Source organism: Psittacula echo (genome assembly GCF_963264785.1).
Source record: "Psittacula echo genome assembly, chromosome: 11".
Taxonomy (NCBI): Eukaryota; Metazoa; Chordata; class Aves; order Psittaciformes; family Psittacidae; genus Psittacula; species Psittacula echo.
In genome coordinates, this window is record NC_137746.1 from 14,527,637 (window position 1) to 14,554,759 (window position 27,123).

Genomic DNA, 27,123 nt, shown 5'->3' on the forward strand with positions numbered 1-27,123 from the left:
GCCGCCGCAGCGTCCTTCCCCAGCAGGATGTTCTCTCGCCCGGCGCCGGCCACAGCGGCAGCGACACGGGCAGTAGAGGCGAGAGGCGGAGGGGTAAGCAGCGGCGTCATAGCCAGCATCGAGCTCACTGCCTTCCGGCAGACTCTCCGCTGTCTGTGGAGAGGGGCTGGAAGAGAGGGAAAGGAGCCGCAGGAGGGAGGAGCGCGGCGAGGGCTGCTGGCAATGGCGGGCAGGCAGAGGCAGGGGCAGAGCCGGCGGCCAGCAGCCGGCCGAATGCTGCTGCCCGCTTTGCTGCTGTGCTGGTGCTGCCGGGCGGCACCAGAGCGGCTCCGCTATGTCATCCCTGAGGAGCTGGACAGAGGCTCTCTGGTAGGGCTGCTGGCACGGGATCTGGGGCTGAGCCCGGCGGAGCTGCCGGCACGCAAGCTGCGACTGAGCGCCGCGAAGCAGTACTTTACCGTGAGAGAGGAGAACGGGAACCTGTACGTGAATGAGAGACTGGACCGGGAGGAAATGTGCGGCAAGTCGGCGTCCTGCTCCGTCAGCTTCGAGGCGCTAGTGAATAACCCGCTCAACGTTTTCCATGTCGACGTAGCCATCCAGGATGTAAACGATAACTCCCCGAGGTTTCCGCAAGAGAGTTTCCAGCTGGAGATCAACGAATTTACTTCTTCCGGCACCCGCTTTGCCTTGGGCACGGCAGAAGACGCAGACGTGGGCAGTAACTCTCTGCAGGGCTACAAGCTGGAGGACAACGGATACTTCGCGGTGGAGGTGAAGGAGAGCCCGGACGGCAGCAAGTTCGCGGAGCTGGTGCTGCGCCGGGCGCTGGACAGGGAGAGAGAGCAGAGCCTGCGGCTGGTGCTGACGGCGGTGGACGGCGGAGACCCGCCCCGGAGCGGCACCGCCCAGCTCTGCATCAACGTCACCGATGCCAACGACAACGCCCCCGTGTTCGCGCAGGAGCGGTATCGAGTGAGCCTGCGGGAGGATGCGCTGCCGGGCTCGACTGTGCTGAACGTCTCCGCCTCTGATGTCGACGCCGGCTACAACGCCCGCATCACGTACGGCTTCGGGAAAATGTCGGCAAAGGTGCTTCAAAAGTTCGCTATAGACGCGGAGAGCGGGAGGATCACGCTGCGGGAGACGCTGGACTTTGAGGACACGCATGGCTACACTCTGCTAGTGGAAGCGAAAGACGGGGGCGGACTTTTAACGCACTGCGAGGTGGAGGCGGAGGTGCTGGACGTGAACGACAACGCGCCCGAAATCACGGTGCTGTCGGTGTCGAGCCCTGTACCCGAGGATGCGCCGGCCGGCACGGTGGTGGCCCTGCTGAATGTGAAGGACCTAGACACCGGAGAGAACGGTCAGGTGTGGTGCGAACTGTTGGATGAGGCGCCGCTGTCGCTCGTGGCGTCGTCAGGCAGCTCGTACAAGGTGGTGACGGCGAACGCGCTGGACCGGGAGCAGGTGTCCGAGCACCGGGTGACGGTGGTGGCGAGAGATCGGGGCAGCCCGGCGCTCTCGAGCAGCACGGCGCTGGTGCTGGAGGTGTCGGACGTGAACGACAACGCGCCGGTGTTCGAGGAGGCCGCCTACAGCGCCTACGTGGAAGAGAACAACGCGGCGGGGGCGCTGGTTCTGCGCGTGAGGGCGCGGGATGCAGATGCGGGCAGCAACGGGCGCGTGAGCTACTCGTTGGAGGGCGGCAGCGTGGGCGCGGCGCCGTACGTGTCGGTGGAGGCGCAGAGCGGCGCTGTGTACGCTCAGCGCTCCTTCAACTACGAGGAATGCCGTGAGTTCGCGGTGGTGGTGCGGGCGCAGGACGGCGGGGAACCTGCTCGGAGCTCGACGGCGACGGTGCGCGTCTTCGTGTTGGACCGCAATGACAACGCGCCGCGGGTGCTGTGGCCAGCGGCTGCGGGCGCAGGGGCAGACCTGGGATTGGCCCCTGCCGCAGTCCCGTTTGAGATGGTTCCGCGGTCGGCCGAGGCCGGGTACCTGGTGGCCAAGGTAGTAGCGGTGGACGCAGATGCGGGGCGCAACGCCTGGCTGTCGTACGAGCTGGTGCAGGCACCGGAGCCGGCGCTGTTCCGCGTGGGGCTGCACAGCGGCGAGGTGCGCACGGCACGGGCCGTGTCGGAGAGGGACGCGGCGAAGCAGAGGCTCGTGGCTGTGGTGAAGGACCACGGGCGGCCGGCGCTGTCGGCCACGGCCACGCTGCACGTGGTGCTGGCCGAGAGCTTGCAGGAGGCGCTGCCGGAGTTGAGCGAGGGTGCGGCGGGCGCCGACTCGGCGGCGGAGCTGCAGTTCTCCCTCGTGCTGGCGCTGGCTCTCCTGTCCGCGCTCTTCCTGCTGAGCGTGGCGCTGGCCGTGCTGGCAAGGGGCCGCCGTGCCGCGCCGCCCGCCGTGCTGCGTTGCCTGGGCTCCCAGCGTTTCTCCGGGGCCGGCGCCGCCTTCCCGGCCGACTTCTGCGAGGGCACCTTGCCCTACTCCTACAACCTGTGCGTGGCGCCGGGACGAGCCGTGGCCGAGGCCTCTTGGCCTCCGCCGCCGCTTTCCAACTTGCCAGCGGAGGAGCTTCTCTGTGTGGAGCCTTGCAGTGAGCGGAGCCTGGCCAGCAGCGCTATCGCGGGAAAACCGGCAGCCGAACCTCAGGTTTGTAAGCCCGCGCTTCGTCCTTACCTCGGGTCTTTCCGTACCGGCTTTATGCTGTTCTGTTCTTCGTTGCTCTGCTGGGGGAGGTCATGCTGGTCTCTGTTTCTAGGAATAAAAGAAATAATCTTGTCCCGTGGCCTTTTTTGGAAGCATTCACTGTGAACAGTCACTTTTTGTCGTGTGACCAGCTATCACACATGTAATCCTCCTGGGTGGGCTCTTGGTTTTAATTGGATCTTAATGGGTTAATGTTGTCCTGGCGTTATTTGTCGAAGTTTTTTGTGCAGCTATATATTATTTTTTCTTTCCCCTTTTTCCTACTATTTCTGATCGCGGAGTGTGTGTGTGTAACACTGCCTGCTTCTGAGTTACTCTAGAGCAAGGCTGCAAGTCCTAGGCAGAAGTGTCAGGCTGTAATGGAAAATTCTCAAGTGCTCGTGGGAGAAGTGGGAGCAATGCAGGGTGATGCACGGCAGCTTCTGGAGTGCAGGGGGAAAGTAACTAAGTCTTGAGGAGGACTCTGTCTGTCGGGGGAATTTTATCGCTGTCCTGTGCTATAACTGCTTGGAATCTGCGAAATTAATTTGGCTGATAGCGTTCTGGTCTGATACAGTTTTGATCTGCTGAAAGGCTGAGGAAAAAGTCATTCTAGCCCAACGACTACAAAAAAGTTCGCAACGGCGGGGATAGACTGTGCCTGCGGACTGATGGTTAAGGTTTGTTTTGCATGAAAAAGCTAAAAAGACGAGAACTTACTCTAAAAGCTAAGGAGCTGGTGATGTCTGCAATCTTGCGGGTCAGTAACGGTGCAGGTGGATCCACACTATGCAGAAGATGATCTTTCAGTTCTGCACAATGGGATCTATAAAAAGCGGTGGAGCTCGTTATTTGAGATGTTTCCTTTTTAATCACTTTTTACCGAAACTATAGACTTGGTCGTGGTTGATGCTGTGTCCCAAAGGAAACGCGCATGTGGTTCTATGAATGGAGCAGTTGCAGGTTGTCTTTTCCCAGTGAATGTTCCCGTCTTCCGCCTTGTCCCCTCCTTTCTTTTGTAGAAGGCTGCTGCAGAAATGGAAGCATTGATAGCAAGGATAAGTTCTGTCTGTTCTTTTCTGAGTTCTTAGTGCAGTTGCTGCTCATCCCTTTGCCCTGGGTGAAGGTGTAATATGGGATCTCAAAAATAACAACAACAACAAAAAACCACTCAACCCCCAACAAACTCTTTTATCTTTCGGAGACTGTCCTCTTTTTCTCTCCCCATTTCCCTAACAGAGGTGCTTGGACTAAGGAGTTCGGTCTGTCAGTCACTTCTAGTCATAGTTGTTGTGTTTGTCTCGTTAGCAGGATAGTCTTCTACCCGTTGTGAGAACACACTTAATCCAAGAACAAGGTATGCAAAAATGCAGCAGTTAGGCACGGGGATAAATCCCATTTACACATTTCAAGCTGGTCCGCCTAGTTCAGGGTTTGCAGCTGTAATTGTCTCCTGTCCTACGGTATTTTGTTTTGTTGAAGAGGTGTCCTACCAACACGAAGAAGCAAGGATTAGCCGAAAAGTTTATTAACAAGTTACAATCCTTTACACCAGTATTTCAAAGCTATCAAATTACTAGAATAAACAATAAACCCTCTTCATTTTATATGGGATATTAAAAAGGGAAATTATTCCTTGAAGTCCTTCAACTTCGTCTTTCCACTCGAATACTGGGGGGAAAAAATGTGGAGTAGACCTATAAAACCTATCACAATAGCAAGGGCAAATGTATCAGCTCTGACTCTTTCTCGAACACATAGTGTAGTGAAGTTGAAGCTTGTTGCTTGTGAACTGAAGTATTTGAAGGCAAGTTCCCGCCACGTGGATTAATAAGCTGAAACCTGGTATTCGGGCTGGTTGACAAGGGTGTGTCTGATTACTGCATTTGGGATCTTAGAACCAGTTTCCTTTTGCCCAGTCATTCAAGTACGAAGGATAAAAAAAGTAGTGTTGGAGACTATGTTTTTGGAATGACGGGCGATGGAAATAAAAGGCCAATCACGGGAAAGCTCTACAGGAGGCGGGCTGGCAGCGCTCGGCAGCGTTCAGTGACTGCAGTGCCGGTAGAAGGCTGCGGGCGCCGCTGTTGACCGAGGAGGAGCGAGAGGAAGGCCGCAGCGCTCCCGACAGCCCCGCCCGCTGCTGCCCGACTCGCTCGCTAGCTCGCTGGCTATCTATCTCGGCGGCTGGACTGTATGCGAGCGTCCCCGCGGTGAGAAGCCGTGCTGCCGCGAGGCGGAGGGGCCGGTGGTAGCTGGCGGCAGACGCGATCCGGACAAGTAGACAGTGCAGCAGCCGAAGAAAGAAAACGAGACAGAACAGCGGTGCCGCGACAGGGAGCTGTGCGGCAGTGATGAGAGCAGCGGGGAGACGCTGGGGACGGCAGGAACGAGCCTTGCTGTGGGTCATTCTGGTGACGGCGTGGAACGAGGCGTGGGGGCAGCTGCGCTACTCGGTTCCCGAAGAGCTACCCAAAGGCTCGTTCGTGGGTGACGTTGCCAAGGACCTGGGGCTGGACCTGCCAGCGCTCCGCGTCCGCGGGGTCCGAGTCATCTCCGAAGGTAGGAGGCAATATTTCGCCCTGCACGGGAAAACGGGTCATTTGGTGACAACGGAGAGGATAGATAGGGAGCTGGTGTGCCGACTGATGGAGAAATGTGTGCTGCGCTGTGAGGTAGTTGTAGATGGGGAAATGCAGGTTTACGACATCGAAGTGGAGATCACGGACATCAACGACAATGCACCCAGTTTCCAGGAGAAAGAAACGGAAATTAGGATGGGAGAGACTACAGCCCCGGGGTCCCGGTTTCCCCTAGCCGAGGCTCACGACCCGGACTCAAGCCCGAATTCCCTGCAGCGCTACGAACTGAGCGGCGACGAGCACTTCTCGCTGGCCGTGGAGGCAGGCCCTGGCGGGGATCAGCGTCCCGAGCTGGTGCTGACGAAGGCGCTGGACAGGGAGGAGGCGGCGTTTCACGAGCTGATGCTGAGGGCGAGCGACGGCGGAGAGCCTGCGCAAACGGGCACGGCGCGGATCCGCGTGGTGGTGCTGGACGCCAACGACAACGCGCCCGTGTTCAGCCAGGCAGAGTACACGGTGCGTGTGGCCGAGGACGTACCCGTGGGCTCTGTTCTCGTCAACCTTACGGCCGTCGACGCTGACGAGGGGGTGAACGGGCACGTGAAATATTCATTGAAGAAAACGAAGGACACGGCATCCCAAATTTTCCAGCTGGATTCTGAAACGGGAGCGCTCACGTTAGTGCGGAGCCTGGACTTCGAGGAAGGATACTCGTACGAACTGCAAGCTCAAGCACACGATGGTGGGGAACTTTTCGACACGGCACTTGTCATTATTATCGTGAAAGACATCAACGACAATGTCCCCGAAATTTCGGTGCGGTCGTCCCTGAGCCAGATCTCAGAGGATGCGCAGCCGGGAACGGTCATAGCCCTGCTGCACGTGCACGACCGGGACTCGGGGGCGAACGGCCAGGTGCAGTGCAGCATCGGCGAAAATCTCCCGTTTCGACTGGAGAAGACCTTTAAAGACTACTACCGCGTGGTGACGGCGGGAAAGCTGGACCGCGAGAAGGTGTCAGAGTACAACCTGACCGTGCGGGCGGTGGACGGCGGGTCGCCGGCGCTGGAGAACAGAGCGGTGCTGGCATTGCGGGTGCTAGATGTGAACGACAACGCGCCGGTGTTCGCGGAGGCGCGCTACAACGCCCGGCTGGCCGAGAACAACGCGGCGGGCGCGCTGGTGCTGACGGTGCAGGCGTCGGACGCGGACTGGGGGCAGAACGCGCGCGTGCGGTATCGGCTGTCGAAGGGGCGGGTGCGGGGCGCGCCGCTCTCGTCCTACGTGTCGGTGCAGGCGGAGACGGGCGCGCTGTACGCGCTGCGCTCGTTCGACTACGAGGAGGTGCGCGAGGTGCGGCTGTGGGTGTGGGCGGAGGACGGCGGCGCGCCGGCGCTGAGCAGCAACGTGTCGGTGCTGCTGGAGATCGTGGACGAGAATGACAACGCGCCGCAGGTGCTTTACCCGCCGGTAGCTGCGCCTTCGGCGGCGGTGTCGGGCTGGGCAGGCGTGGAGCTGGCGCCGCGGTCGGCGGAGCCCGGGGCGCTGGTGGCCAAGGTGGTGGCGGTGGACGCGGACGCGGGGCAGAACGCGTGGCTGTCGTACGAGCTGGCCAAGGCGACGGAGCCGGGGCTGTTCCGCGTGGGGCTGCACAGCGGCGAGGTGCGCACGGCGCGCTTCCCGCTGGCCCGCGACGCGGCGCGGCAGAGCCTGGTGGTGGTGGTGAAGGACCACGGGCGGCCGGCGCTGTCGGCCACGGCCACGCTGACGGTGGTGCTGGCCGAGAGCGTGGCCGAGCTGCTCTCGGAGCTGGGCAGCGCGGCGGCGGCGCCCGGCGAGCCGGCCGCCAGCCTCACGCGCTGGCTGGTGCTGGCCGTGGCGGCCGTGTCCTGCCTCTTCCTCGCTTTCCTGCTGCTATTGCTGGCGCTTCGCCTGCGGCGCTGGCGCCGCTCGCAGCTGCTGGCGGCGTCGGGCAGCTGTGCCTTGCGCGGCGTCCCGGCCTCTCAGTTCGTGGGCATCGACGGCGTGCGCGCCTTCCTGCACTCCTACTCGCACGAGGTGTCTCTCACCGCCGACTCGCGCAAGAGCCATCTCCGCTTGTCGTCCGGCAGCTGCTGCGACACCCTGCCGGCCCGGCCGGGCCCCGACGAACCCGCGCAGCTGCTCGGGGAAGACCCTGAGGCCTCCCACCGCGTGGACCCCGCCAATCCCAGGGTGAGTTCCTTTCAAGAGCCTTATTTTGCGCCCCTTTTATAGTGGTTGCTCATGTTTACAGCAGGAGAGGAGGCGACCCCTTCTGTGTTTTTTGCTGACAGTGTGTTTTCATGTATGTAAGACAGTGTGTCTTACATGTATAGCGACGTAAACGTATGAAAGAAAACTGTAAATGGTGAAGGGCTGAAGAGATTTCTCATGGCAGCTCTGAGTTCTGCCACTTCCATTAAGCTCCCTTTTTCTGCATCCTGAGAGAGGATGATAATTCTGCGATGCATTTGCCTGCAAGCATTAGCCATGGAAGTCACAACATTTCTCTGGGGTGCTGTGTCTAAAAACTGCCATGTGAAAAGTCATTTTGCCATCTATTTGTGCTTGTTGTTTGGTTGAAACTTTCCCCGGCCTTGAGCAACCTTTCAGATGTTTTCAGTGGCTCTTGCTCACATGAAGTGACTAATGATGTTTAAAGGGTCTCAAAATTGGCAGGAATACAGGGGATGGGAGAGTATTTTGTCATTAATTTCCTGATTTAGGGCTCATTCTTTGAAGTATGTGCCAGGAAGATACTAATTTTATGGACTGTCATGTCCGATGCAGCTTGTCCTGTGAATGGTAATTATTTGGTGTAGATGTAAAAGTTGCATGAAGAGGTGCAGTCACGTAACTGCCAAATTGCCCATGTGCATGATGGTGTCGTTGAGCATGATCGTTGATACTCATGGCTGAGTCTTGAACCACCCAGCTAGATAATCGTCTTATGAACCTACAACAGATGACATACTGCAAAGCTAAGGTGCCCTCACATTCTCGTTTTCTTTTTCTTGCCTTATTTTGTCTCCTGTTCTGCACCTGGGTTTCAGTTTCGCTGTTAGTAGAGAGCTCTTCTAGTTGTCAGTCTGGAGGAGCAGTTTCCATCCATTCTGTGAAGGTGTTCAGCTTCCAAGGCAAAGATTTTGATGTAATTCTGCTTTCCTAAAATGTCAAGGAATGAAACTCTGCATTGTCAGCTTCTAGCCTACATCTGATCAAAAATAGGATACAGTTGGTGGTACTACTAAAGGCTGTTAATGCCGAACAAGGAGGTTGAGAGGCTGGCTTGGAACCAGGAACACAGGTGGGTCAGCATGCTTTTTACCTGGTGCCAAGGCCTGTGCCACTCATGCTGTGATGCTGGTTCTCTGTCCTGGAAGACATTGGCAGTCCTCTGATAAGAGAGCACTTGCATAGTAACTCGGCATTGTTGCATATTATGGAACAATGATTCATGGGTAGAATGGCTGAGGGGCTGGTGAATGGCACAAGAGACATGGGTTGCTCTTCTCCCTGTTCAGTGCCCAGTCTTATTATTGGGCAATGTTTCATCTTCCCAAAGAAGCTTGGCCGAAGTCATGTTATTCAGGATGTATGGGGAGCCCTAGAAGGTTCTTGTTGTGTGCTTGCAGGTTGTTATGTTTTTAACTGACAGCTTAATTATGTACATAAGACAAACTATTTGGAAGGAGCCATCTGATTATTCTTTCCCTGTGAACGACCTGATTTATGTACCTACTCTAAGTGCCATTATCAAGAAAAGTATTCTGTTTTTTTCACATTTTAACTTCTTCGCGTGCTCATTGGGATAATCTGAATGTGGGCAGTTTTCTGTCTTAGTGTGTGGAACATCAGATCTAGTTGTTTGTCTGTCCTGTATGTCCCTTGCATGTTTACAGCTGTAAGTGAAAGACTTTCACAGACATATTTCTTTAAAATGTCTCTGGAAGTAATGCTTCTGCTTGTCACATAGACATGATTTGAAGTCACATAGTATCTATGGTAAGGAGAAGTTGGCTGTGCAACTTTTCCTTCATGTAGTCTGAGATCAAGGACAAAGATGCAGTGTGCGAGTGGCTTGAGAAGGGTCTTCGGGTGCTGTGTGTGAGGAGGTACTGGTGGAGACATACCATATATATTGTCAATTCTGAGGGTTTACTGCTGGCATACAAAAAATTAGTTTGAAGCTGTCTTATTTTTAGATATTGCACATCTCGGAATCTGACTGTCCAAGCTCTGGCAGGTTCATCCATTTGCTTTTCTGTTGCATGATCATTTTTTTTTTAGCATAAACATACAATTTATACTAAGTTGTGAGAGTCATCTATCCTTCAAATTGTCCATATGCTGTAGGTAGGATGATGGTGTCTTTGATCTGGTACTTCCACGACTGGGTCTTTAGAATTGCATATCATTCACGCCCTTGAGAACATTTTATATTGTTTCCAAGTAGCGTAATGAGCAGAGAGATCTCTTTGCACTCGTTCGTGTTGTGATCCTTGTTCTCAGTAAGAAGTAGTTGTGTGCACAACTTTTCTTTCTGGTGTCTGAATGCAAATGCACCTTTTCTGTTGCATGAAATTTGACCAGAGTGAAAAATTCTGTCCGTCCAGAGACTGAGCTGGTGTAAAAGTTTGCTGTGATGTAATTTGAAATATCTAAACCATGGAAGGATGGCATAAAGATTCAGTTTGTCCTGGTTGTCTGGTGAGGCCCACAGTCATGGTTCCATCCATTTACCTCTTTTTTTATTATCCAGAGAAATTGCCTTGAATGAATGTGGCTACTGTATGTGCTATGAACTCCGATCTATTTTTGTACTAATTACATCCCCCTCTTGTGTACCTACTGCAGCTGACATACTCTGAGATATTAAGCTATAATGCCTTCACTTCTGCAGGTTCCCCGTTCTTGCCTTGTTTGTTGTCCAGGTTTAAAGCTGGGCCTCATTGTCTCTGCTAACTCTTAAAACATTAAAAGATCTCTTACACTTGTTGGCCTGGGATAATAGTTTCCAACCACCCTTTCGAGGATTTCATCTACAAAAACAAAGGCTTTGATATATGTTTGTTTCCCTGAGATGTCACAGAATGAAACGCTTTTTCACCTGTGGATGACTTATTGTCTAAATACAGGATGTTGTCTGTGGTGCAAACAAGGACTATGAATGCAGAGCAAGGACGGTGAGAGATTGGCTTTGAACCTGGAAAATAGGTGGGTCAGCGTGGTTTTGGCTGAGCAATGGTTTGATTTCCAGCCTTAACAGGCCTGTGCCATTTTTTTTGTGTGACCCTGGTTTCCTGTCCTGGTGGTAGAGCGTTTGTTCAGTAACTCAGCATGTAGATGAATGATATATGGGGAGAATGGCTTATAATTCCTCTTTGTTATCCTTCTGTATGTCCCTGGACTGTGTGATGTCGAGCTTCTTCACAGCTGTAGTTACACTTTTTTTCAGGCTTTTGTTTTCTGGAAGATCACGGTTCCTCTTCCCCATTTCTGGACAGTGCTTTTGCATTTGAAACGCTGTGTGTTGTTTTGCAGTAAATATGTACTTCAGCCACCTAAGGAAGAATTGTAGGTGTGAGGAGAGTGAATGAGAAGCTAAAGACAATCTGTTATATTTTCTCTAAAGGATAAGCCCATGATAAGTCTTTTAAATGTATGGCGTCATATTTTTTGGGATGAGCAAGCCATAGTGTAGAAAACAGTAGCTGAGATCTGATGACTATTCATTAAAATAACCCCTGCTACTATGTGGTCCAGAGAAAGACTTTGGGGCCATAAGGTGCAGCTTGAGATAGGAATGACTTCCAGGTGCTCTAGTGAGAAAAAGGGGGGGGCATAAAATCACAAAATGGAATATATAAACCTTTAGAATTAGTTTTAAGTAATGTTAAATTTGATGGCTTTGTAACAGTAGCAGTGGAAAATTACTGGGAGGCATGATACATAGAGAAAAAAGAGTACAGCTAGAGAACATACTGAGAATTCTTGTACAAGATAAATCGTTATAGTTGACATAGTTTTAAGAAAAGTACTCTAGAATAACAGGACATAGAGATAAGGAGTATCCGGGAATGGCAGGTGTCCAGGATGGGCGACAGTTAAACTAACTGATAAGTAGAAGGATAGGAGGATTATTATGTCTTTGGTGCAACGAACCAATTAAGCTGGTATGAGCATGTACTGCACGTGCTTCAAAGGCAGCCAGAAGTGATGAAGATTGTTGGAAGAAGTAAACGACCCTCAGAGACCACCACCACAATTTTGTACGCATGCAGGGAACTTTCTGGAAAATTATGTAATCCATACGTAACTTCATGAATATGTATGTATGCCCAGTGGCTATATAAGGATGGCTTGTGTAGCAATACAGAAATACGCGTTAGGAGGAGCTGTCCCCCGTGTCTCCCGGTGCCACAATAAAGAATACCTGCTTGTCAACTTGAAAACTTTGTTGGCAAGTTTGTTCCTGGAGTTTTCTCCGAATCACTAGGGAAGAATTTCAGTGACTGCAGTATAGACCAAGAAGACTTCCCAGTGAGTTTCTCTGACAACACTTTCTCTTCTAATGCTTCCTTGCATTGCTTGTCTGATTGATGTTGGGTTTGGGTTTTGTTGTTGTTTTTTTTTTTTGTTTTGTTTTTTTGTTTTTCAATTTATTTGTTGTCTGTGTATGTTTACTTATAATTATCAGCATAGCTTTGTTTAGCAATAAGTTGTGTGTTAATGCCTCTTTTTCATGCTTCAGAAGGTGTCAAAGGCAGATGTGAGGGAGTCTTCGTGTTCTGTTATTGTTGGGGGAACAGATGTAAACATGACCTGAGTGACGTATGGTGTCTTTCAAGAGTCTCTGCAGGGATACTTGGACTACTTAGTATCTTCATAGACAGTGGGATTGAGTGCACCATCAGCCAATTTGCAGATAAGCAGTGCTGCTGATTTGTGAGAGGGAATACATCCCGCATCATTAGCCATCACACATGTAAGCTCCTTGGGGATGTTCTCCACATTCAACACGTGCTGCATAAAGTGACACAAGTATGGTGAATCTCTTGGACGTAAGGAGCTTTGCTTATGCAGGATGTTCTCAATGTAAAAATATTGAATTTTGCATTTTCCACTCAGAGCAGTTAGTGATGGTATTTCTTGGTTCATCACACAATCAGGTTCAGCTGAGTTTTCTCTATAAAGGTTGTGTTGCCTGGAATGTCATGAGTTGGTAAAGGTGAAGGTGGTTCCTTAGTGTGTAGAATGAGATCCGCCAGCTCTACACAACAGGGTAGAGAAGAAAGAATTGACACTCGATGTTTGAGACTTTGCTTCATGATCTATCTTAGCCAAAGCAACGGACTGTCCCCTGGATGACAGCTGAACATGAACATTTTGGTTAAAGATGTTTCAGTGTTGGACTCCCGAAGGAAACTCAAATCCTAAGTGGAAGTGCAACCTGTATTATTCGGGCTGTAATGAAAAATTCCAAAGTTGTGCTGGGAGCAATGCAGGATGATCCAGAGCAGCCCCGATGTGCAGAAGAAAAGTAACAAAGTCCAGAGAGAATGGCCAGCCTGGGGGACCACTGCCTTTGAAGGATGACTATCTTCATAGCTGACTTGTGCTATTGTTCGGGATTTAGGAAATTAATGTGGTCAATGGCGTTCTGGTCTGATACAGCTTTGATCTGCTGAAAGGCTGAGGGAAGAGTTACTGGAGCCCAAAGACTAAAAAAAGCTGTGCAAATGGTGTGAGAGAGAGTGCCTGTGGACTAAATGGCTAAGGCTTGTAATACTCTGCACATCATATGAAAAGAACTTTATATCTCCATTATATCGCTTTTACAAAACAATTGTTCCTTGTGGGAGAAGGATTTCACATTACATCCATCACCACTTCATTATTCCTGGGAGGTGGAAATCCCTGACATACGGATCACGGAAGAGCTTGTATAGAGAGCAGAGAAAGCAGGAGATCACTGCTGGCTGGGACTCCGTATCGCCTATGACCTCCCTGAGAGCTGGCTTTGGGCAAAGCCGAATGGGCAGCGCTCGGCATCGGTGCCTGCAGTGCCGGGAGGAGGCTGCGGGCGCCGCTGTTGACCGAGGAGGAGCGAGAGGAAGGCCGGAGCGCTGCCGGCAGCCCCGCCCGCTGCGACCGGCTAAATCACTCTCTTGCTAGCTGGCTGTCTCCGCAGCTGGGCGGACTGCGAAGCGTCTCCGCTGTGCGGAGTCGTGCTGCAGCGAGGCGGAGGGATAGGTGGTAAAGGCCGGCAGAGGCGGATTGGGAGACAGTGCAGCAGCCGGGGAGCCAAGGAGCCGCAACAGCTATACCAGCGGCGGGGAGCTCTCTAAGGCTCAGCAGGGCCGGCAGTGCTGCGGGTGAGATGAGAGCGGCGGGAAGGCGCTGGGGACGGCGGGAGCGAACCCTGCTGTGGGGTGTTCTAGTGGCAGCGTGGGACGTGGCGTGGGGGCAGCTGCGCTACTCGGTTCCCGAGGAGCTGCCCAAGGGCTCGTTCGTGGGCGACGTGGCCAAGGACCTGCGGCTGGAGGTGCCGGCGCTCCGCGACCGCGGTGTCCGCCTCTTGGGCAAAGGTAGGATGCAGTATTTCGCTCTGCACGGGAAAACGGGCCATTTGGTGACAATGGAGAGGATAGACAGGGAGCAGCTGTGCCGACTGGTGGAGAAATGTGTGCTGCGGTGTGAGGTGATAGTGGAGGGAGAAATGCAGGTTTACGGCATCGAAGTAGAAATCACGGACGTTAACGACAATGCACCCAGCTTCCGAGATATAGAGATGGAGCTGAGAATGAGTGAATCGACAGTCCCGGGGGCGCGGTTTCCCCTAGCCGGGGCTTACGACCCGGACTCGGGGACTAATTCCTTGCAGAGCTACGAACTGAGCGGCGACGAGCACTTCTCGCTGGCCGTGCAGGCGAGCCCCGGCGGGGATCAGCGTCCCGAGCTGGTGTTGGCGAAGGCGCTGGACAGGGAGGAGGCGGCGTTTCACGAGCTGATGCTGAGGGCGAGCGACGGCGGAGAGCCTGCGCGGACGGGCACGGCGCGGATCCGCGTGGTGGTGCTGGACGCCAACGACAACGCGCCCGTGTTCAGCCAGGCAGAGTACACGGTGCAGGTGGCCGAGAACGTGCCCGTGGGCTCCGTCCTCATCACTCTCACGGCCACCGACGCTGACGAGGGTCTGAACGGACACGTGAAATACATTTTCCATAAAATTTCTGACCGGGCATCGGAACTTTTCCAGCTGGACTCGGAGACGGGAACAATTTCTCTGAACGAAAGTTTGGACTTCGAAGAAATCTCCTCACACGAACTGGAAATACAGGCGCACGATGGAGGGGGACTTTTCGACACGGCTAATGTCGGGATAAGGGTGACAGACATCAATGACAACGCACCAGAATTGACGATGTCGTCGTCCCTGAGCGAGATATCTGAGGATGCGCCACTGGGGACGGTAGTGGCCCTGCTGCACGTGCAGGACAGGGATTCGGGGGCAAACGGCCAGGTGCAGTGCAGCATCGGCGAAAATCTCCCGTTTCGGCTGGAGAAGACCTTTAAGGACTACTACCGCGTGGTGGCAGCGGGGGAACTGGACCGCGAGAAGGTGTCGGAGTACAACCTGACCGTGCGGGCGGTGGACGGCGGGTCGCCGGCTCTGGAGAACAGAGCGGTGCTGGCATTGCGGGTGCTAGATGTGAACGACAACGCGCCGGTGTTCGCGGAGGCGCGCTACAACGCCCGGCTGGCCGAGAACAACGCGGCGGGCGCGCTGGTGCTGACGGTGCGGGCGTCGGACGCGGACTGGGGGCAGAACGCGCGCGTGCGGTACCGGCTATCGGAGGGGCGGGTGCGGGGCGCGCCGCTCTCGTCCTACGTGTCGGTGCAGGCGGAGACGGGCGCGCTGTACGCGCTGCGCTCGTTTGACTACGAGGAGGTGCGCGAGGTGCGGCTGTGGGTGTGGGCGGAGGACGGCGGCGCGCCGGCGCTGAGCAGCAACGTGTCGGTGCTGCTGGAGATCGTGGACGAGAACGACAACGCGCCGCAGGTGCTTTACCCGCCGGTAGCTGCGCCTTCGGCGTCGGTGTCGGGCTGGGCGGGCGTGGAGCTGGCGCCGCGGTCGGCGGAGCCCGGGGCGCTGGTGGCCAAGGTGGTGGCGGTGGACGCGGACGCGGGGCAGAACGCGTGGCTGTCGTACGAGCTGGCCAAGGCGACGGAGCCGGGGCTTTTCCGCGTGGGGCTGCACAGCGGCGAGGTGCGCACGGCGCGCTTCCCGCTGGCCCGCGACGCGGCGCGGCAGAGCCTGGTGGTGGTGGTGAAGGACCACGGGCGGCCGGCGCTGTCGGCCACGGCCACGCTGACGGTGGTGCTGGCCGAGAGCGTGGCCGAGCTGCTCTCGGAGCTGGGCAGCGCGGCGGCGGCGCCGGGCGAGCCGGCCGCCAGCCTCACGCGCTGGCTGGTGCTGGCCGTGGCGGCCGTGTCCTGCCTCTTCCTCGCTTTCCTGCTGCTGCTTCTGGTGCTTCGCCTGCGTCGCTGGCGCCGCTCGCAGCTGCTGGCGGTCTCGCGCAGCTGTGCCTTGCGCGGCGTCCCGGTCTCTCAGTTCGTGGGCATCGACGGCGTGCGCGCCTTCCTGCACTCCTACTCGCACGAGGTGTCTCTCACCGCCGACTCGCGCAAGAGCCATCTCCGCTTGTCGTCCGGCAGCTACTGCGACACCCTGCCGGCCCGGCCGGGCCCCGACGAACCCGCGCCGCTGCTCGGGGAGGACATTGCGGCCTCCCGCCGCTCCGACCCCTCCGCTGCTGCGGTGAGTTTCTCACATGAGCCTTTCTCCCCGCCTCTTCCTTCCCGGTGTTGCTTCTGCCCTATCTCCGACGGGTTCCCTGTTCCTGGCGTGAAGCTGTATGGAGGAAAAAGGCCAAGTTTTTCTCTGCCCCGCGGTGGGTGCTGCTGCGTCTTTCTCCCGGGAGGGGAACTTGGGGTGTTTGCTCAGGTTTCCCGCGGGAGGCGGGAAAAGCGAGGTTGCTGCGAGCAGGACTTATGTTGGGGCTGGGACTTTCTTGTTTTGCCACGTCTTCATTGTGTTCCACGCTGTTAAGTGACCCAGTCTCCTCTGTAGGTCCGCACCTGTTTTTCTTTTAAATCCTGACGTTTCTTTTCTGAAGTGGCATGAGCATACAGTGTCTTCGTCTTGTTAGAGATGTAAAGATGTGGGAACTGTGCCCAACCATAATATCCTCCATTGTAAGTTTCGTCTTCTCATTGAACTTTTGCTAAAAGACAGGTTATTCCACTTGTATGGGGAAATCATAGGAGGTTCTTCAAGTGTGTTTGCAAGTTGTTCTTACAGTTTAATTGCCTTAGCAGGAGCTTTGGGAGAAGCCAACTGGTTATTCATTCCCTGAATTGCTCTAGAAACCATTATGTATTTTACAGTGTTATGATCATATTGTTTTCTAATATGTTACTTTTCCTTGCTCATTATGCTCATATAAATCTGGGCTATTCCTCTCACAGTATGTAGAAATTAGTTCTGTCTTTCTGCATGCCCCGTATATGCCTTTCATGTTTAGAGCTGTAAAGATACATATGGGAGATGAGATCTCTTACTGCTGCAGTCCTGTTCAGTACATGCTTTTCCTGTTTACCCCTGTAATGAGTCTTTCATACACCTGGGGTTTTTATGTTATTTGAAGAAATGCTCTTGCTTGTCACATGGAGATAGTGAGAAGTCAGATATTATCCATGGTAAGGAGACACTCACTGTGCAGCTGCAATTAGTGCAAAACGGTGGAGTCTGCAATTGATGAAAATCAATCACAACAAGGTAAGCTGAGAAGGGTTTGAGGAGAGTCTCAATGTCACTGTGTGCGTGGTCATAGTTGTGAAGACATGACATGTTTTGTGTTGATTCCCAGGGTTCATCACTGGCTTACAGAAAATGATTCTAAAGGTATCATATTTTTGGATATCACCTTGCTTCGGCTTCAACTGTCCATGCTGTGGGTTCATCAGTTTGCTTCTCTGTTCCTTGATCAGTCAGTGATCATAAACGTACACTTTATGTTAAGCTTTGAGAGTCGGGTATCTTCCAGGTTATCCATGTACAAAGGAAGGATGATGGTATCTTTGAGCTGATACTACCATGACTAGTTCTTTATCACAGCTGCATATCTCTTATACAATTGAGAATATTTTATATTGCTTCCAAGTAGTGTGATGGGCAGAAAAATCTCTTTGCATGTGTCTGTGTTGCAATCTCACTAAGGAGAAGCTGCATGTGCAGCTCTTTTTTCTGTGGTGTCTGTCTGCAAATGTAGCTTTCCTGTTGTGTAACTTTAGGCACGATGAGAAATTCTGTCTGTGCACAGACAAGGCAGGTGTAAAGGTTTGTTGTGGTATAATCTGGAATGTTTGTAAGATGTAAAGATGGTGTAAAGTTTCGGTTTGTCCTGGTTGTTTGATGAGGCCCACATTTGTGATTCATGGCTGTACTTTTTTATTTTTACTGTCAAAAGAAATCGACTGGAGGGAATGTGCTGTGAGCTCTTGGGGTTTTTTTTACCAATTAGGTCTCCATTTTGCGTACCTACTACCAGTGACATATTCTGAAATGTTAAGCTGTGAAGCCTTCAATTCTGCAGGTTCCTCATTTTTGCCTTGCTTGTTGTCCAGGTTTAAAGCTGGATCTCATTATCCCTGCTAACCATTAAAACATTAAAAGATCTCTTACACTTGTTGGACTGGGGCAGTAGTTTCCATCCATAATCTGAATGTGTTCAGCTGCCAAGAAAAAGACTTTGGTGTATCTGTTTCCCCGAGATGTCACAGAATGACAAGCTCCTTCACCTGTGGCTGACATATGGCCAAAATGCTGGGCATCTGCTTTGGTGCAACTAATGGCTATAAATGCAGAGCAGGAAGAGTGAGAGCCTGGCTTGGAATCAAGAAAATAGATGTGTCAACATAGATGTCCTTGGGCAAAGGTTTGATTTCCTGCCTGGTGCCAAGGCCTGTGCCATTTTTTTGTGTGATTCTGGTTTCCCTTTTCTAAAAGGGAACGGTAAGAAAGCATTTGCACCATAAATCAGCATGTAGAAAGCTGATGCAAGGGTATAACACCTTAAAAATCTTGTGGGAAACCTTCTTTATCCAAGTTGTGTCTCCTTGTAACATTACAGTGTAGAGTTCCTCCACAGCTGTAGTTACACTATTTTTCAGGCCATTGTTTCTTCAAAGGTCGTGGTTCTTCTTCCCCATTTTGGATAGTGCTTTTGCATTTGAAGCTGTGGATGTTGCTTTGCAGCAAATACTTGATACAACCATTTAAGAGAGTTGTAGATGTGAGGAGAATTAAGCAGAACTAGAAGAGAATCTGTTGTACTGTTGAATACTGAGCTGGAAAAAGAGGACCATGCTAAGGCATTTACTTTTAATGCTTCATATTTTTGAGGGATGATCAGGCCACAGAGTAGAAAACAATTGCCTGAGAGCTGGTGACTATTAAACTGAACACACTACTGTGTGGTGCGGAAGAATACTTTAGGCTCACAAAGCAGCTTGAGATAGAAATGACTTCCAGTTGCTCCCAGAGATGAATTTCAATGCCTGCTGTGAGGAGCAAGAAGACTTCCAGGTAAGTTTCTCTGACAACATTTTCTCTTCTAATGCTTCCTTGCCTTGCTTGTCTGATTTACGGTTTCGCAACTATACATGATGGGGTCAGGAAAATGTGATGGATGCTGGATACTTGAGATTTTTCCTTCATGATAATTTTTTTTTCCTGAAACGATGGACTCTCACCTTGGTGGCTGATGAACAGAAGTTGGTTGGTTAATGCTGTTTTGGTGTCACACTCGATAAGGAAATGTGCATGTGGTCGATGAATGAAGAAGTGACAGGTTGTTCCACCCTAATGAATGTTCATCCCATCAGCCTTGTGCCATCATGCCTTTAGGTGAAGGGCAACTGCAGAAATGGCAGCAATAGTGGGATGGCTCAATTTTCTCTGAGCTTAATTTCTTATTCTCTTTGTGCAGTCATTACTCAGTTTGTCTTCCATGCTGGGTGGCAGTTCCCTCTTCCTTACCGTTCCTCATCTGTTTTTTCTACAGCTGTGTAGAATGGGATCTAAACAGATTTTTAGAATAGCATGCCACACAGCTGAAACTATTGCCAAGGGCTGGTGACTTTCTTTGCTAGTGCTTTCTTGCTTTATGTGATTTATGGTTTTGGTTTTCTTGTCTTGATTTCCTCGGTGTACATTTTTAGTTGTAATTGTTAGCATAGCTTCGTTTAGCGATGTTTCTCATGTTAGTTCAGAGGGACATTCCAAAGCAGCTCAGGTTTTCAGTAAGAAAAAGCGTACAGGATGTTCCCCATAACATGCTGGCTGCTTAATTGGAGACATATGGGTGTGACAAATGGACTGTGATGGTCTGAATTCAGGTCCACTATCTTTAGGCATTATTTATCCATCACTGTAAATTCTTATTCTATATCAGAATCAAATCTGAACAATTCAGTCTAAAAAGAAATTCACCCTGACATAGTGTAATACTAATTTAAAAGCCTCCTGCAGAACCAGAAATACTTTATTCGGTGAGTGGCTGCCGTTGCAGCCATAATCACGGGCGCAGCCCCTGATCCTCTGGTCCCCGGGAGCGCGGACATACATAGAATGCGGTGGCGTCGCGGGGCCTCCGGGTGCCGCTGTTGGCCGACGCGGAGCGGCGCTAGAGCCTAAGTCGCAACTGCTGCAGCGTCCTGCCTACACAGACTGCTCGTTCGCCGGGAGATGGCAAGAGTGGCAGCAGCACGGGCAGGAGACGGGAGAGGCGGCGCTGGGAGCAGCGGCGTACGAGCCAGAGCCCAGCTCCCTGCCCTCCGGCAGCCCCTGCGCTCACTTCGCAGAGGGGCTGGAAGCGAGGGAAGGCAGCGGCAGGAGGGAGGAGCGCGGCGAGCGCTGCCGAGAATGGCGGGCAGGCAGAGGCAGAGCCGGCGGCCAGCAGCCGGCCGAATGCTGCTGCCCGCTTTGCTGCTGTGCTGGTGCTGCCGGGCGGCGCCAGAGCGACTCCGCTACGCCATTCCCGAGGAGCTGGGCAGAGGCTCGCTTGTGGGACCGCTGGCACGAGACCTGGGGCTGAACCCGGCAGAGCTGCCGGCACGCAAGCTGCAGCTGAGCGCCGCGAAGCAGTACTTTACCGTGAGCAGGGAGAACGGGAACCTGTACGTGAGCGAGAGGCTGGACAGGGAGGAGATGTGCGGCAAGTCGGCGTCCTGCTCCGTCAGCTTCGAGGCGGTGGTGCAGAACCCGCTCAACGTTTTCCACGTCGATGTGGCCATCCAGGATGTAAACGACAACGCGCCGCGGTTTCCACAAGACAGTTTCCAGCTGGAGATCAACGAGTTCACTTCTACCGGCGCCCGGTTTCCCTTGATCATGGCGGAAGACGCGGACGTGGGCAGCAACTCGCTACAGGGCTATGAGCTGGAGACCAACGGATACTTCACGGTGGAGGTGAAGGAGAGCCCGGACGGCAGCAAGTTCGCGGAGCTGGTGCTGCGCCGGGCGCTGGACAGGGAGCGAGAACAGAGCCTGCGGCTGGTGCTGACGGCGGTGGACGGCGGGGACCCGCCCCGGAGCGGCACCGCCCAGCTCTGCATCAACGTCACCGATGCCAACGACAACGCCCCCGTGTTCGCGCCGGAGCGGTATCGAGTGAGCCTGCGGGAGGATGCGCTGCCGGGCTCGACTGTGCTGAACGTCTCCGCCTCCGATGCCGACTCAGGCAGCAACGCCCGCATCACCTACGGATTCTACAAAATGCCGCTCAAGGTGCTTCAGAAGTTCATGGTGGATGCGGAGAGCGGGAGGATCACGCTGCAGGAGGCACTGGACTTCGAGGACACGCGTGGCTACACGCTGCTGATGGAGGCGAGGGATGGGGGCGGTCTGGTAGCACACTGCAAGGTGGAGGTGGAGGTGCTGGATGTGAACGACAACACGCCCGAAATCACGGTGCTGTCGGTGTCGAGCCCTGTGCCCGAGGATGCGCCGGCTGGCACGGTAGTGGCCCTGCTGAACGTGAAGGACCCGGACTCCGGGGAAAACGGTCAGGTATGGTGCGAGCTGTCGGGCGAGGCGCCGCTGTCACTGGTGGCGTCGTCGGGCGGCTCGTACAAGGTGGTGACGGCGAGCGCGCTGGACCGGGAGCAGGCGTCCGAGCACTGGGTGACAGTGGTGGCGAGGGACCGGGGCAGCCCAGCGCTCTCGAGCAGCACGGCGCTGGTGCTGGAGGTGTCGGACGTGAACGACAACGCGCCGGTGTTCGAGGAGGCCGCCTACAGTGCCTACGTAGAGGAGAACAACGCGGCGGGGGCGCTAGTTCTGCGAGTGAGGGCACGGGACGCGGACGCAGGCAGCAACGGGCACGTGAGCTACTCGTTGGAGGGCGGCAGCGCGGGCGCGGCGCCGTACGTGTCGGTGGAGGCGCAGAGCGGCGCTGTGTACGCGCAGCGCTCCTTCGACTACGAGCAGTGCCGCGAGTTCGCGGTGGTGGTGCGGGCGCAGGACGGCGGGGAACCGGCGCGGAGCTCGACAGCGACGGTGCGGGTGTTCGTGTTGGACCGCAACGATAACGCGCCCCGGGTGCTGTGGCCGGCGCCGGCCGCAGGGACAAATACGGGCTTGTCCTTGGCCGCGGCCCCGTTTGAGGTGGTTCCGCGGTCGGCCGAGGCCGGGTACCTGGTGGCCAAGGTGGTGGCGGTGGACGCAGATGCGAGGCGCAACGCCTGGCTGTCCTATGAACTGGTGCAGGTTCCAGAGCCGGCGCTGTTCCGCGTGGGGCTGCACAGCGGCGAGGTGCGCACGGCGCGGGCCGTGTCGGAGAGGGACGCAGCGAAGCAGAGGCTCGTGGCCGTGGTGAAGGATCACGGGCAGCCGGCGCTGTCGGCCACAGCCACGCTGCACGTGGTGCTGGCCGAGAGCTTGCAGGAGGCGCTGCCGGAGCTGAGCGAGGGTGCGGCGGGCGCCGATTCGTCGGCGGATCTGCAGTTCTCCCTCGTGCTGGCGCTGGCTCTCCTGTCCGCGCTCTTCCTGCTGAGCGTGGCGCTGGCCGTGCTGGCAAGGGGCCGCCGTGCCGCGCCGCCCGCCGTGCTGCGCTGCCTGGGTGCGCAGCGCTTCTCTGGTTCCGGCGCCCCCTTCCCGGCCGACTTCTGTGAGGGCACCTTGCCCTACTCCTACAACCTGTGCGTGGCACCCGGCCGAGCTGTTGCCGAGGCTGCTTGGTCGCTGCCACCTCCGCCTAGCCTGCCCGCGGAGGAGCTTTTCGGCTGCGATCCCTGTGCAGAGCGAAGGCCGGGCAGCAGTGCTATCGCTGGAGAACCGCCCGCGGAGCCCAATGGCCAGCAGGTCTGTAAGCCTTCGCTTCGTCCTTATTTCTAAGCCTCTCCGAAAAGGTGTTTTGCTTTTGCTGTTGCTCTTTGTGGCTCTGCTGGGTGTGGAGTTCGTGCTGGTCTCCGTTTCCAAGAATGGAGGGACTAATCTTGTCCCATGGTCTTTTTTAACAGTAGGCACTTTGAAAGGGCGCTCTTCGGCTCATTACCAGCCGCCAATTTGTGTGGTGTATCTGTTAGGTGTAATGCGCTCTGCTTATTATGCTGGACGTTTAGAAAACAAGACTTTCTTAATTTTCCGTTTATAGCAGGAAGTTAGTGATGACCCTTGTTGGTTCATCACATGCTGCGCTTCAGCTGGGAAGCTTTTTCTACAATATATATTCTGTAAGATGTAGTACACATTAGTTCTGGTTATCAGGAACCCTTTAGGTGCTGCAGAAGATCCTTGGGATCCTTTATTTTGACTAAAACGAGGACTTTGGTCTCTCAGTCACTTCTGACATTATTTGTTTCGTTTGCATATTGTACCTGGAGAGGTGTATACCCATCCCGAGAATGCAAACGATAGCAATTAAGCACTCGAATAAAGCCGATTTGTAGGTTTACAAATGGTCCGTGTAGTTTAGGGTGTGCAGCTGTAATTGTCTTCTGCTTCCTGTGGTGTCTTGTTGAAGAGGTGTCCTACGGACATGAACAGTAAAGGATCAGCTATATAGTTGATTAAAACATCGAAATAATTTGCACCGTGATTTCTGAGAAAACTACACTTTCTTATCTTTCAAGATATCGAATTACTTGATAAACATGAATATGTAAAACTATAAGTCCGATAATTTTATGTGGGTTATTAAAAGGTGAAATTGCCGTTCAAGACCTGAATCTTTTCCATAGGGACTGAAGTATTTAAACCAAAACACCAGGCACATGTGTTAATGAATTGGAAATGATGGTTCTCGAGATGGTGAGGTGTTATTGCGTTTTGGACCTCAGAGCCTGTTACTGTCCCTGTATTAGTCACTCGAAAACGGCTACTAAAAATTTCGTATTGGAGATGAAGCATTAGGATTTACAGGTTAAGGGAAAGAATATGCTACAAGTTCAAATAAGAACAAGTATTTTACTTTCAATATACCGCCAACACCGCCATTCAGTTGTCCTAGGCGGTGGAAACTCCAGACGCAAGGGAAGAATTTGCCTTCCTACTGACAGAGATCGCAGTGAGAATCATGGAAGAGCTGGGACCCGATGGCTGGTCCCCGTATCACCTGTGCTGTCTCTGCTAGCCGTGGACAAGACCGGGCAGGCACTGCCCAGCAGCGCTCGGTGCCTGCAGTGCCGGGAGGAGGCTGCGGGCGCCGCTGTTGACCGAAGAAGAGCGTGAGGAAAGACGGAGAGCTGCCAGCACCCCCGCCCGCTGCGGCCCGCTCGCTCTCTCGCTGGTCTCGGAGGTCCGGCGGTTTGCGAGCATCCCCGCAGTGCAGAGCCGTGCTGCGTGGAGGGTGGGGGGCCGGCGGCACCAAACGGCAGCGGAGACCCGGACCGGGAGCCAGTGAAGCAGGCAGAAGAGAAGAAGGAGCTGGAGCAGGTGTCGGCGGCGGGAGCTGCCTGCAGCGGAGATGGGCGCGGCGGAGAGGACCTGGAGCAGGCGGGAGAGAGCCCTGCTGTGGAGCGTCCTGGTGGCAGCGTTGCACGCGGCGTGGGGACAACTGCGCTACTCGGTTCCCGAGGAGCTGCCTAAGGGCTCGTTCGTGGGCGACGTTGCCAAGGACCTGAAGCTGGAGCTGCCGGCACTCCGCGACCGGGGCATCCGAGTCGTCTCCGAAGGTAGGACGCAGTATTTCGCCTTGCACGGGAAAATGGGCCATTTGGTGACGGCAGAGAGGATAGACAGAGAGCAGCTGTGCGAGAGTGTGCGGCAATGCGTCCTGCGCTGTGAGCTGATATTAGACGGGGAAATGCAGGTTTACGGCATCGAAGTGGAAATCACGGACATTAATGACAACACGCCCAGGTTCAATGAAATGGAGCTGGAGGAGAGAATGAGCGAGTCAACAGCTCCGGGGACGAGGTTTCTCCTGGCCGAGGCTCACGACCCGGACTTAGGGCCGAATTCCCTGCAGCGCTACGAGCTGAGCGGCGACGAGCACTTCTCGCTGGCCGTGCGGGCGGACCCCGGCGGGGATCAGCGTCCTGAGCTGGTACTGGCGAAGGCGCTGGACCGAGAGGAAGCGGCTTTTCACGAGCTGGTGCTGAGGGCGAGCGACGGCGGAGAGCCTGCGCGGACGGGCACGGCACGGATCCGCGTGGTGGTGCTGGACGCCAACGACAATGCGCCCATGTTCAGCCAGGAGGAGTACACGGTGCGTGTGTCAGAGGACGTGCCCGTGGGTTCCGTCCTCATCACCCTCACTGCCTCTGACGCCGATGAGGGTCTGAACGGTCACGTGAAATATTCATTGAAGAAAATCACTGAGAAAGCTTCGAGGATTTTACAGCTGGACTCTGAGTCAGGTGCACTCACAGTGGTGCGACACCTGGACTTCGAGGAAGGGGATTCCTATGAATTGCAGGTGCAGGCAAGGGACGGAGGAGAGCTTTTCGACACAGCGAAAATCGTGATCACGGTGACAGACGTCAACGACAACTCCCCCGAGATTTCAGTACGGTCGGCTTTGACAGAGATCTCAGAGGATGTGCAGCCAGGGACGGTCGTAGCCCTGCTGTATGTGCAGGATCGGGACTCGGGGGCGAACGGCCAGGTGCGGTGCTCGCTGGACGAGGGTGTCCCGTTTCGGCTGCGGAGCTCAAAGGGAAGCTACTACAGTGTGGAAACGGCGGGGGAGCTGGACCGCGAGAAGGTGTCGGAGTACAACCTGACCGTGCGGGCGGTGGACGGTGGGTCTCCGTCCCTGCAGAGTAGCACAGTGCTGGTGCTGCGAGTGCTGGACGTGAACGACAACGCGCCGGTGTTCGCGGAGGCGCACTACAGCGCCCGTCTGGCCGAGAACAACGCGGCGGGCGCGTTGGTGCTGACGGTGCGAGCGTCGGACACAGACTGGGGCCAGAACGCGCGCGTGCGGTACCGGCTGTCGGAGGGGCGGGTGCAGGGCGCACCGCTCTCGTCCTACGTGTCGGTGCAGGCGGAGACGGGCGCGCTGTACGCGCTGCGCTCGTTCGACTACGAGGAGGTGCGCGAGGTGCGGCTGTGGGTGTGGGCGGAGGACGGCGGCGCGCCGGCGCTGAGCAGCAACGTGTCGGTGCTGCTGGAGATCGTGGACGAGAACGACAACGCGCCGCAGGTGCTGTACCCGCCGGCGGCGGCGCCTTCTGCGGCGGTGTCGGGCTGGGCAGGCGTGGAGCTGGCGCCGCGGTCGGCGGAGCCCGGGGCGCTGGTGGCCAAGGTGGTGGCGGTGGACGCGGACGCGGGGCAGAACGCGTGGCTGTCGTACGAGCTGGCCAAGGCGACGGAGCCGGGGCTGTTCCGCGTGGGGCTGCACAGCGGCGAGGTGCGCACGGCGCGCTTCCCGCTGGCCCGCGACGCGGCGCGGCAGAGCCTGGTGGTGGTGGTGAAGGACCACGGGCGGCCGGCGCTGTCGGCCACGGCCACGCTGACGGTGGTGCTGGCCGAGAGCGTGGCCGAGCTGCTCTCGGAGCTGGGCAGCGCGGCGGCGGCGCCGGGCGAGCCGGCCGCCAGCCTCACGCGCTGGCTGGTGCTGGCCGTGGCGGCCGTGTCCTGCCTCTTCCTCGCTTTCCTGCTGCTGCTTCTGGTGCTTCGCCTGCGTCGCTGGCGCCGCTCGCAGCTGTCGGCGGTCTCGGGCAGCTGTGCCTTGCGCGGCGTCCCGGCCTCTCAGTTCGTGGGCATCGACGGCGTGCGCGCCTTCCTGCACTCCTACTCGCACGAGGTGTCTCTCACCGCCGACTCGCGCAAGAGCCATCTCCGCTTGTCGTCCGGCAGCTGCTGCGACACCCTGCCTGCTCGGCCGCCGCCCCTGGAGCCCTCGTCCCTTCTCGGGGAGGACACTACCGCTGCCCGCCCCGCGGACCCCTCCGCTGCCGCGGTGAGTTCCTCTTAGGAGCCTTTCTCTGCGCCCCTTCCTTCACTTTGCTGATTATTTGTCCTTTCTGTCACGGGTTTCACGTTCTGCGCGGGATCTGTGTGGGCAAGGACGGCAAAGCTGGTCTGAGCCCCGTGGTGGATGCAGGTGTCTGTTGTGCTCGTCAGAACATGGGTTTGTTGCTCAGATTGCCAGCGGGTGCTGAGGCGGGAGGAGAGAGGCGGCTGCCGGCAGGACTTTTGTTGGAACAAGGCTTCGGTTTTTTTGCCACGTCTTTGCTGTGTTCCGCGCTGTTAAGTGTCCCAGTCTCTCCTGGCGGTCCGTGCCTAGTTTTCTATGAAGCCTTGACA

The 27,123-nt window shown here is 55.2% G+C and overlaps 2 protein-coding genes and 1 pseudogene across 3 annotated transcripts in view; all 3 read left to right on the forward strand.

Moving 5' to 3' along the window:
* Positions 1-27: 27 nt before the first annotated feature.
* LOC308225798 (protocadherin gamma-B5 pseudogene) lies at positions 28-4,981 on the forward strand (annotated as a pseudogene). Its single transcript has 3 exons — positions 28-2,701; positions 3,720-3,817; positions 4,766-4,981. The product of its transcript is annotated as a protocadherin gamma-B5 pseudogene (transcript).
* A 70-nt stretch (positions 4,982-5,051) lies between these two features.
* Positions 5,052-27,123, forward strand: part of LOC308225799 (protocadherin gamma-A5-like) — a gene marked incomplete at both ends in the record, with an annotated part of 78,077 nt that continues 56,005 nt past the window's right edge. Inside the window, 4 exons of the mRNA XM_080626940.1 lie at positions 5,052-7,493; positions 9,345-9,415; positions 13,495-13,559; positions 13,745-15,573. Coding sequence (XP_080483066.1) covers positions 5,052-7,493; positions 9,345-9,415; positions 13,495-13,559; positions 13,745-15,573 — 4,407 coding nt within the window. The remainder of the gene's footprint in view (positions 7,494-9,344; positions 9,416-13,494; positions 13,560-13,744; positions 15,574-27,123) is intronic.
* Positions 20,293-26,791, forward strand: LOC308225999 (uncharacterized protein; the record flags this gene model as incomplete). The annotated part of the gene is given in 8 exon segments (XM_080627285.1): positions 20,293-22,743; positions 22,746-22,778; positions 23,024-23,045; positions 24,002-24,096; positions 24,100-24,156; positions 24,158-24,268; positions 24,270-24,314; positions 24,317-26,791. Coding segments are annotated over 8 exon segments (5,289 nt in total).